The following is a 12,305-nucleotide window of genomic DNA, read 5'->3' as shown; positions in this document are numbered from 1 at the left end:
TCCCATTTCCTTTCCTAGTCTTTACAGTTGCAAAACTCATGGTAGAAGCATGGAGGTGGTCATGAGTAGGAGGACCAACAGGTTATCTATGTCTATATCAATATCCTTTGTCTTAAAGGCTGCAAGCTGGCAGAAACGTTAGCATGCCAGATGAAATGCTTAGCGGTATTTCGTCTGTCTTTATGTTCTGAGTTCAAATTCCACTAAGGTCGACTTTGCATTTCATCCTCACGGGGGTCAATAAATTAAGTACCAGTTGTGTACTGGGGTTGATCTAATCAATTGGCCCCCTCCCACCAAATTTCGGGCCTTGTGCCTAGAGTAGGAAAGAACATCCTTTGTTTTAATTCTTCCATTGGTTTAATTCTTCTCTATCCTTTCTGTGTCACCCAATACTTTCTTTGGATTGCTTCATAGAATCTTGTTTATATTTTACCCCCATTGCTAAGAATCTCTACCCTCGCAAGATCATTTTGCAACTAGTCTATCTGTCCCTGCTGTCTCCTTTCCCACCATGGTTCTCTTTCTGTCTTTTGAGATTTTGATATTTTCACTCTGTGTCTTTCCCACTGTTGCAATGTACACTAAGTGGTTGCTCATGATAGCATTTCTTCCACTATTGTCCATGACTTGGTCAACTATCTCTTTACTCTTTACTCTTTTACTTGTTTCAGTCATTTGACTGTGCCCATGCTGGAGCACCGTCTTTAGTCAAGCAAATTGACCCCAGGACTTATTCTTTGTAAGCCTAGCACTTATTCTATCGGTCACTTTTTGCTGAACTGCTAAGTTATGGGGACATAAACACACCAGCATTGGTTGTCAATTGATGTTGCGGGGACAAACACAGACACACAAACATACACACACACACACACACACCACACACACATATATACATATATACGACGGGCTTTTTTCTGTCTACCAAATCCACTCACAAGGCTTTGGTTGGCCCAAGACTATAGTAGAAGACACTTGCCCAAGGTGCCACGCATTGGGACTGAACCTGGAACCATGTGGTTGGTAAGCAAGCTACTTACCACACAGCCACTCCTACACCTATCTGTATCGTTTTCCTTATTTTGATCTTTGTAATTTTTTTTTTTTATTGATGATAACCTTTTTCTTTCAACTGGATCATAATCGTGGCCAATGCCAGTGTCACGTCAATGGCACATGTGCCAGTGGCATATAAAAAGCACCCACTCCACTCTTGGAGTGTTTGGTCTTAGGAAGGGCATCCAGCTGTAGAAACCTTGCCAAATCAGACTGGAACCTAGTGCAACTCCCTGGCTAACCAGTTTTCAATCAAATCGTCCAACCCATGCCAGCATGGAAAGCAGACGTTAAATGATGATGATGATGATGATGATGGCTGGGTAATAATCATGTAATCTACTGCCAATAACCAACTCTTCATCAGAAAAGTTATGTTCTGGTCCCTCATATGCTCAGTTTAGGGGCTTTTATTTCCTTTTTTAATTTCCTGTGTTAATTATAGAAAAATTTTTTTTTGTTTCCTTTATTTTTTATTATAGAAATTAAAATGTACTTTTACTCATTTGGATTTAAATGAGTTAGCTTGAACATTGAAAAAATATATATAACTTAACTTTCTTTGATTTATTATAAGATGTATTGATTTTAAATCAAAGGAAAATTTTTAAAAAATGAGATAGACAATTTATATAGAATGATAATTTTTAAAACAAGGAGTTACACACATGTATCTGCTTTCTCTTCGAATCTTCTTTCCTTTAGCATCTCTCTTCTCTGTGCATTTTGCACACTGTTTTGCAGGGTTCTTTTTCTTATCACTTGTGGTATTTCCATGGGAAAGTGACTAACTGGGGCAAATTTTGTTGGATGTGTGATCGATGATAGTCTTCCTGGTTTCGTAGGAGGCAATAAGGGCCAATATTTTTCAATAATATTGGTGACTATTTGCATTCTAAATTTCAGTGCTTTCATAGCAGAAGCTGAAGTTTCCAAAGATGCTTTCTACAAAACATAAGCATTCCAGATAGCCAAATCCATCAAAGGAAAAAAATACTTTTTTATAATATTTTTTCCCACGTAAATTTTTTCCACGAGTAAATTCATGATTGCTCAAAAATGAAACGACACAAAACAAATAAACTCGTTTGAGTGCTAAAATTAAAAGTTAATTTTGACCGAGTATACTCGTCTGGTTCTAAAAAGATACATTTGCGATGCACAAGTAAACTCAGGATAATCCATTAAGGGGTTAATATGGAGTGTCTGAACCTCCATATTTTCTAAATGGTTACTGAAAGCATGGAATATTGCTATTAGGTCATCATGTCACACTGCTTGTGAGTGACAGCTAAGCTTTCACACCTGTTTATGAGATTATCCTATATGTTCTGCCCTTCGTGAATTGCTTGTTTGACACAGATTTTTTCCCAATCAACTAGCATTCACCTGGAGTGGGCGCATAATTCTGCCAGGAGCTGGTGTGGACGGGGGGAGTACTTACATAATTAATGACCGTTAGGAGACAAAGCAGCTCTTATGTTGTGGTTATTGACATCTATTGTTGATGAGATGCAAACCACAAAAGGTAAAAACATCAAACAATACAAATACCAGTCAAGGTGTGTAAAATAACAAAGAGAGAATGCAAATGCCTTTATGCAGGTGTCTATACCATTCTCAGATTAATATATTCTTTTCTTTATTTGTTTTCTCGTTTCAGTCATAGACTGGGGTGGCCATGCTGGGATAATGCTTTCAAGGTTTTTACCCCGTTTGTAATCAGCTACAAGATGCATTCCAGAAGTTTCGAGACATTTTCAGGTGAGATATCATATTAAAATGTTCAGGGTCCTTGTCACAGCCTCCTTCATTTTTTTCAGTGTCTTTGAAATAACTGCTTCTGAGGTTCCCCTTCAGCTTGAGGAACAGTTAAAACCCACAACGAGCAAGGTCTGGATTGTAAGGTGGGTGAGGGACAGTTTTGATGTCCATCTCTGTCAAGTAGTTTGTGACAAGGATGGGACAAACTTTGTAGAAATTTTGTGCATGTTCAGGCTTTCGTGCATAATTCTGTACAGTTGACATACCACCTCCAAACTGTATGTGTGTTGTCTTTATAGATTTCTTTCTAAGCTATGCAGGGCTGATCAAAAGGGATCATAAACGTTTTGGGACATTCTTTTATTTTTTATTCTTTTATTTGTTTCAGTCATTTGACTGTGGCTATGCTGGAGCACAACCTTTAGTCGAATAAATCAACACCAGGACTTATTCTTTGTAAGCCTAGTACTTATTCTATCAGTCTCTTTTGGCAAACCGCTAAGTTACGGGGATGCAAACACATCAACATCGGTTGTCAAGCGATGGTGGGGGGACAAACACAGACACACAAATACACACACATACACACACACATACACACATGCACACACACACGCACACACACACATATATGATTGGCTTCTTTCATTTTCTGTCTACCAAATCCACTCACAAGGCCTTAGTTGGCCTAAGGCTATACTAGGAGACACTTGCCCAAGCTGCCATGCAGTGAGATTGAATCCGGAACCATGTGGCTGGTAACCAAGCTACTTACCACACAGCCACTCCTGTGTCTACACAAGCAAATAACAAAAGCGTCATTTTTAACAATTAGAGCTCCCAAAGGTGGGGGGAGTAACTATAACATTGACTGGGTTTATCCATGGAAAGAAAAACCTACGGAAAACCACGTCTGTTGTCTTCATAGACTCATGACAGTATTCATCTGGAAAATTGCAAATTTTCTTCTCAACCAGCTCTGATGTCTGAATCGCTTACCTCCTCTCTACCATCTTTGAATCTCTTGTGCCAGCAAAAAACAAAAGAATCAGAGATGTTTGGCTCACACAAGTTAACCCATGACCAGTCTGGAGCATTTCATAAGTTTCTGCATTGTTTTCACCCAGTTTAAAACAAAAATCTTATTTACATTATTTACATTTGACAGATATTTGTCCTCATCTTGTTTGTTGTTAACACGTTTCGGCTGATATACCCTCCAGCCATCATCAGGTGTTTGGGGAAATTTCGAACCTGGGTTCTCATTCTTAAGGTATTTTTTGATGTTATTATTATTATTATTATTATTATACAAGTCACTGCTTGGAATTGAACTTGGAATCTTGGGGTAGTATCTCGCGCTCTTAACCACTACACCATATGCGCATGGGCTACTAATGCCAAGATTCCGAGTTCAAATAATAGCAACATCAAAAAATACGTTAGGAATGAGAACCCAGGTTCAAAATTTCCCCAAGACACCTGATGAAGACTGGGGGGTGTATCAGCTGAAACGTTGTGTTAACAACAAAAAAGATGAGGACAAATATCCATCGAATGTAAATAATGTACATAATTCCTCATCTCTTAAATATAGAACTATAAGTGGATCTTATTGCATAATAAGTTTCCAAGCCATCTTCATGAGTCAACTGCATTCTGCTAGCTAGTCAGTTGTGACAAGCAGTGTTTAGGAGGGTTTGTCCAAAGTGCTGTTACTGATATCTCCTTCAATCTGGAATAAAATAAAGTTCCCAGGTCATCTTATCAGATGTATAGTAATAACATATCATAATAATATATGAGGTCCGACCAATAAGTATTCGGACTGTTGCCATAGTAACGAAGCTAAAGCACACAGAGTAAAGTCACTTGGCACAGATTGACCTTGAACTCTGCTGTGCAAGCGCACTAAGTTTTACCATTCTAGCTCACTTCTGACGTTTACAGCAGTGCTTGGAAGGAAGGTGTGTAGAGTGTGATCGTTGCATTGACCATGACAGAAAGTTGAACAGAGAATCTGCATCAAATTTTGCCAAAAGCTTGGTAACACCTGCTCAGAGGCCTACGCAAAGTTTTCAATAAGTTTCCATCATCTGTAACACAATCAAGAAGAATTGAAACCTGAATGTCTTTTTGGTCAGCTGAAAGCAGTTTTGGCACAAACTAGGCAGACAAGCATCTCATTAGCTGAATCTTCAGTGATAAGTACATCAACATCAAAATAAATATCAAATGGAAATTGTAGTTGTGATACCAGTGCCGGTGGCACATAAAAAGCACCATCCAAACATGGCCGATGCTAGTGCCACTCTAACTGGCTTCTGTGCCGGTGGCACGTAAAAAGCACCAACCGATCATGGCTGCTGCCAGCCTCCCCTGGCACCTGTGCCTGCGGAACGTAAAAAGCACCCACTACACTCACGGAGTTGTTGGTGTTAGGAAGGGCATCTAGCTGTAGAAACACTGCCAGATCAGACTGGAGCCTAGTGTAGCCTCCTGGCTTCCCAGACCCCAGTCGAACCGTCCAACCTGTGCTAGCATGGAAAACAGATGTTAAACGTTGATGATGATGATGAATGGACTGATCCTCTGATAACTCACAGATGGTAATTTGACGATTTCCCCTCACAGCTGCACACACATCTGCAATGTTTTTCTCAGTTCTGCTGGTTGCAGGTCTCCCAGAACATTCGTCAATATCGACATTTTTTCGGCCATCTTGGAAATGCCTGAACCACTCCTACACTTGTGCGTGTCTCATACACTCCTCTCCATACACTTTCTACAACTTTGCATAGGCCTCAGAGCAGGTATCACCATAACAACTTTCTCCGTCATGGTCAATGTGACAATCACATGCTACACACCTTCCTTCCAAGCTCTGCTGTAAACAGCAGAGGTGAGCTAGAACGTTAAAACTTAGTGCACATGTGCAACAGAGTTTAAGGTCAATATGTGCCAAGTGGCTTCACTCTGAATGTTTTAGCTTCATAAATATTAGAATTGTAATGATATGCAGTAGAACTTCACAGTACGAGTGCCCCATTGTACAAGTAATTTGCTGTACGAGCCAAGACTCATGCAAATTTTTGTCTTGAAGTACAAGCAGAAATTCACAGTACGAGCACACAAATCGTCCCATCTTTAAGGTAATTCAGTTAATAAAACCAGTTTACATATTTCTTTTGGATTCTCTTTTTTATAATTGTCATATCTTACTTGTGACTACACCTTTTCTATTTTAGAACCCCTAAAAAATAATTTATGAGTGGTTTTCCTCTCTTTTACTTGTTTCAGTCATTTGACTGTGGCCATGCTGGAGCACCACCTTTAGTCAAGCAAATTGACCCCAGGACTTATTCTCTATAAGCCTAGCAATTACTTTATCGGTCTCTTTTTGCCAAACCCCTAAGTTACGGGGACATAAATACACCAGCATCGGGGGGACAAACACAGACGCACAAACATATACACACACACACGTACATATATATATATACATATATACAACAGGCTTTTTTCAGTTTCCGTCTACCAAATCCACTCACAAGGCTTTAGTCGGCCTGAGGCTATAGTAGAAGACACTTGCCCAAGGTGCCATGCAGTGGGACTGAACCTGGAACCATGTGATTCGTAAGCAAGCTACTTACCACACAGCTACTCCTACGGTTTTGCAGGGCTGGAATGGATTAATTATATTTTGGGTAATTTCAATGGGGAAAATCGATTTATAAAACGAGTAAACTATAAGACGAGCTCAGTCATGGAACAAATTAAACTCTACCGCGAGGTATCACTGTATTTCATTAACCTAGGGTGGTTCTAACTGCCTCTCCTAAAAAAGTCTCAAAACTTCTGGAATGCACCTCATATTTATGATAATGACCATTATTTATGAAAGGCTGTTTTACTTTCTGGCAGAAAGGACTGCAACTTAAAATGCAACGTTACAATGGTACACACAAACACTGACACACTCACATCCATGCATGCATGCACACACACACACACTCAGACAAATGTCAAACTGCTGTTGGAATGACAACATAAAGAGCAATAAATATTTATGAAATATCTTAAACTGTTTACGTGTTTACTCAACAAACTAAAATATTATACAGGTTGTCCATAAATTATCTTTACAACTTCCACAGTTTATTGTAGCATTAGTTGTGTGCAACCAATGGGGCCCGCATGGGAATGTGCTGGTGTTTCTGATGATGATGATGGTGGTGGTGATGGTGGTGGTTGTGGTGGTGGTGGTGGTGGTGGTGGTGGTGGTTTTGGTGGTGGTGATGGTGGTGATGATGGTGGTGAAGATGATTGTGATGGTGGTGGTTGTGGTGGTGGCAGCAGTGGTGGTGGTAGTGATGATGATGATGATGATGGTGGTGGCAGCGGCGGTGATGGCGGTGGTGATGGTGGTGGTGGTGGTGGTGGTGGTGGTGGTGGTGGTGGGGTGGTGGTGGTTTTGGTGGTGGTGATGGTGGTGATGATGGTGGTGAAGATGATTGTGATGGTGGTGGTTGTGGTGGTGGCAGCAGTGGTGGTGGTAGTGATGATGATGATGATGATGGTGGTGGCAGCGGCGGTGATGGCGGTGGTGATGGTGGTGGTGGTGGTGGTGGTGGTGGTGATGATGATGATAATGATTCAGAAAGGAGACTAAATCAAGCAAAATGGACGCCTGTCTCACTTTAAAGTCAAAACTAGACAGAAACTCTTGGTTTTATTAATTCCTGCATGAAATTTCTTAATCTTTAACAATAAGGAATTCCATTATAGTTTGATGAAAACAGACGGAAAAATCATTTGTGACAAAAATAATGAGTCTAATTAAGTAAAAGCAACCTATGGGGTGCAGGAATGGCAGCGTGGTTAAGCAGTTTATTTTGGGACTGTAATAGTTCCAGGTTTGATGTCACTGAGTAACATTTTTGGTAGATGTCTTCTATGATGGTTCACGGACAGGATGCTGAATGCACTTTTGTCGAAGAACATGAAGCTGAAGCCAAGAAGCTGAATGGACACAACGCCAAACAGATATAAAGCCAAACGGACAAGATGCCGACATATGAAAATTGAAATTTAATATCGTTAAATCTTAAGTGCCAAATTAGTGAATTGGTAATTAAACTATGTAAGTAGGAATGATTTTTTTTTTATTATTGTATCCAGTCGGTTTCATGTCCATTTGGTTTTATGTCCATTTGGCATTGTGTCCATTTGGCTTTATGTCCATTCAGCATTATGTCCATTCAGCATTGTGTCCATTCAGCAATGTATCCATTTGGCATTGTGTCCATTCGGCTTTATGTTCATTCAGCATTATTATGTCCATTCAGCATTGTGTCCATTCAGCAATGTGTCCATTTGGCATTGTGTCCATTCGGCTTTATGTCCATTCAGCATTATGTTCATTCAGCATTGTGTCCATTCAGCAATGTGTCCATTTGGCATTGTGTCCATTCGGCTTTATGTCCATTTGGCATTGTGTCCATTCAGCATTGTGTTCTTTTGACATTGTGTCCATTCAGCACTGTGTCCATTTGGCATTGTGTCCAGCCAGCATCCTGTCCACACACATTTACTATAGCTTTGAATTGACTAAAGCTTGAAGGCCATTACAGAAATCATCCCTCTTCTTGGGTGGTAGATTTATCAACCATCCATCTCAGCTGTGTGGGGACTGGCATGTCAAACGAACAGGCCCAACGTTTCCTCTGCATGTTGCAAAAGGTGTTAAAGAGGTTAGGGTAAGATTTACTACTGCTGTTGCTCAGTAAACCTTTCGCCAGTCTCGGAGGTCCAGTGAAAGATTACAAGTATTACCTTTATTCACTATTAAAAAAACATTAGCAAATATATTTTTTAAAATTCTGATTTTATAATGATAATAAACTTGTTTAGGTACGCCACAACTCATTAGAAAATGGTAAAAGAGTGGACAAAAGTGCAGCAATAAATCAACTAAAGAAACAGAACAACAAAAGCCAAAAGTGAATGTATAATGCTTCCCAACCAAATGGTTCCAGGTTCAGTCCCACTGTGTGGCACCTTGGGCAAGTGTCTTCTACAATAGCCCCAGGCCAACCAAAGCCTTGTGATTGGATTTGGTAGATGGAAACTGAGAGAAGGTCATAGTTCCCCATGACTTAGAGGTTCAGTAAAAATGTTTGACAGAATAAGTACCAGCCTTTAAAATAAATCCTGAGGTTGATTTGTTTTAAATAAAACATTCAAGGTGGTGCCCCAGCATGGCCACAGTCTGGTAATTGAAACAAGTAAAAGAAAAAAGATAAAAGGTATACATGCACACATCTGTGTGTGCGTGCATGCGTGTGTGTGTGTGTATGCATGTATGTGTGTATCTTTGTGTCTATGTTTGTCCCCACCACTACCACCACTGCTTGATGACTGGTGTTGATGTGGTGATCATCATCATCATCATCATTGTTTAACATCCGTTTTCCATGCTTGCATGTGTTGGGCAGTTTGACCGGGGACTGGCGAGCCAGGTGGCTGCACCAGGCCCCAATCTGATCTGGCAAGGTTTCTACAGCTGGATGCTCTTCCTAAAACCAACCACTTTTTACATGCATCGACCACGTTCAGATGGTGGTCTTTATGTGCCACTGGCATGGGGAGCCAGTCAGGCAGCACTGGCAATGACCTACACATGAATGGTGCTTATTGCGTGCCACCAGCATGAGAGCCAGTCAGGCAGCACTGGTATCAGCCACAACTACAATTTCTATTTAATTGTGATTTGATTTTTGATTTTGATTTTGATTTTGATTTTTATGTGGTACTTATTACATTGACTCCAAAAGGATGAAAGACAAAGTCAACCCCAGGAGCATTTGAACTTAGAATCTAAAGATGAACGAAATGATACTTAAGTGTTTTACCAAGCATGCTAATAAGTCTATCCAGATTTTGACACAAATTTCAGGGAATGAGGAAGTTGATTATATTAACCGCAGTATATGACTGGTATTTTTTTTATCGACCCTGAAGTGATGAAAGGCAAAGTTGATCTTGGCAGGACTTGGATTCAGAATGTAAAGACAGACGAAATGCTATAAGCATTTTTGTCTGGCATGCTAACAGAATAATAATAATCCTTTCTACTATAGGCACAAGGGGCCTGAAATTTGTGGGGAGGGGACTAATTTATTACATCGACCCCAGCGTTTCACTGGTACTTAATTTATTAACCCCGAAAGGATGAAAAGCAAAGTTGATGTCGGCGGAATTTGAACTCAAGAAGTAGCAACAGACGAAATACCACTAAGTATTTCGTTTTGGTGTGTTAATGACTCTGCCAGCTTGCATTTGTTATGGTAGTAGAAACTTATGTACTTAGTTCAAAATTTCGATATTGTGCATGAAAAATAAAACTCATAAACCCAGGGTCTCATAAAACAGGTCCTCTTTCAGTGAGGTATTACTGTATTTTATACACACATGCCGCTGCTTTCAATCCACTAAAAGTGCACGAACTGTAGAAAACAATTAGGCCTGGGTAATTTGCATAACTGAAGCAAAAATAAACCATGAGAGATAACTTGAAGCGACTAGTGACATAGCTTTCTACTCTAAACACAAGGTCCGAAAGTTTGGGAGAGGGGACTAGTCAATTAGATCAACACCAGTACGCAACTGGTACTTAATTTATCTACCCTGAAAGGATGAAAGGCAAAGTCGACCTCGGCGGAATTTGAACTCAGAACGTAAAGACAGACGAAATACCTATTTCTTTACTGCCCACAAGGGGCTACACACAGAGGGGACAAACAAAGACAGACAAACGGATAAGTTGATTACATCGACTCCAGTGCATAACTGGTACTTATTTAATCGACCCCAGTGCATAACTAGTACTTATTTAATTGACCCCAAAAAGATGAAAGGCAAAGTTGACCTCGGCGGAATTTGAACTCAGAACGTAAAGACAGACGAAATACCACTAACTATTTTGTTTGGTGTGTTAACGACTCTGCCAGCTTGCTGCCTTACAGAAATGATAATAATAATTGTTAACTTAGAAAACACTTTTACAAACAAGGCCTCTTTTGTAATCAGTTCAAGAAAAAAAATGTAGTAACCTTGACGCTTTTCCTTTTTGTAAAGCGATATTTTTTACATGAGAAAAAAAAACCAAAAAAATGCTAATTGGATTTCTTTATTTAATGTATTTAATTACTTAGGCATTCACATATATAATTACATTGTCTAGCTATTATTATTACATGTGAGAAGGATCTGGAAATAAAATTATTCCAATTCAGCTAATTAGAAATTGTGTGAATGTCTCAGCAACACAGATTTCTGTCGGTAACTAGTTTGGTAACTTGAAAATCCTTGCTGTGTTTCTAAAAATACTCAAGTTTTTGATCTAATGCTGCAAAAGTTTTTTAAAGATCTTCTCTGTGTTAATTTACAAAACACAAGGGAACATTCATAATGTTCTTTAATTCTAACTGCAATTAAAGCAAGGCATGCAACATTACATGTATTTATTTACAGCATTTTGAGGGAGTAAACCATAAAAGTCCTTAAGGGAAATATTTATGTGCGCAGTGGTAGATTGGCCAGGTTGCCAGCTTTCTCGATGGCAAGTGGGCCCCTGCGCCATTAGAATCCATATATGGGGGCCCAAGTTAGTATCTAAGGGGCCCATCTCCTTGAGTTTGAGAATTTTATATTCACTCCTGGAAGAATTCATTATTTCAGCATGGCTGTGTTTGTAGACAGTTGAAAAGAATCATCATCATCGTTTAACGTCCATTTTCCATGCTAGCATGGGTTGGACAGTTCGACCAGGGTCTGGGAAGCCAGAAGGCTGCACCAGGCTCCAGTCTCATCTGGCAGTGTTTCTACAGCTGGGTGCCCTTCCTAACGCCAACCACTCAGTGAGTGTAGTGGGTGCTTTTTACATGCCAGGCAAGGCTGGCAATGGCCACAATCGGTTGGTGCTTTTTACATGCCACCAGCACAGAAGCCAGTCAAAGTGGCGCTGGCATCAGCTATGTTCGGATGGTGCTTTTTATGTGCCACTGGCACAGGGATCACAACTACAATTTCCATTAACAAAAAAAAATTAAATGATAGCATCGTAGTTGTGGGTAGGCCCCCTTGCAGTTGTGTGGGGAGACTCTTAGTGTCCTGGCAACCAATATTTTCAGACACAGTCTGCCACTGTTGGTGCATATATGTGAATCTGCTGGAGCTTATTGAGAATGAATATACAAGTCATCATTTTGATTCTTACAGTTCCCTGTGTACATGATGATTTAATGTGTATATATAAGGGTGGCTGTGTAGTAAGAAGTTTGCTTTCCTACCACATGGTTCTAGTGGCTGCACCAACCGCCAATCTGATCTGGTAATGTTTCTACAGCTGGATGCCCTTCCAAATGCCAACCACTCCAAGAGTGTAGTGGGTGCTTTTTATGTGTTACCAGTACAGGAGC

The 12,305-nt window shown here is 40.0% G+C and overlaps 1 protein-coding gene across 1 annotated transcript in view; it reads left to right on the top strand.

Moving 5' to 3' along the window:
- Nucleotides 1–2,792: 2,792 nt before the first annotated feature.
- The window catches only part of LOC115210268 (prostatic spermine-binding protein-like), a gene marked incomplete at its 3' end in the record, with an annotated part of 15,110 nt that continues 5,597 nt past the window's right edge, over nt 2,793–12,305 (top strand). Inside the window, exon 1 of the mRNA XM_036501704.1 lies at nt 2,793–2,823. Within this exon, the coding sequence (XP_036357597.1) occupies nt 2,793–2,823 (31 nt within the window). The remainder of the gene's footprint in view (nt 2,824–12,305) is intronic.

This window comes from Octopus sinensis, linkage group LG4 (assembly GCF_006345805.1).
Source record: "Octopus sinensis linkage group LG4, ASM634580v1, whole genome shotgun sequence".
Taxonomy (NCBI): Eukaryota; Metazoa; Mollusca; class Cephalopoda; order Octopoda; family Octopodidae; genus Octopus; species Octopus sinensis.
The sequence above is the reverse complement of the archived record's forward strand: the minus strand, read 5'-3'. Positions and strand labels throughout refer to the sequence as shown.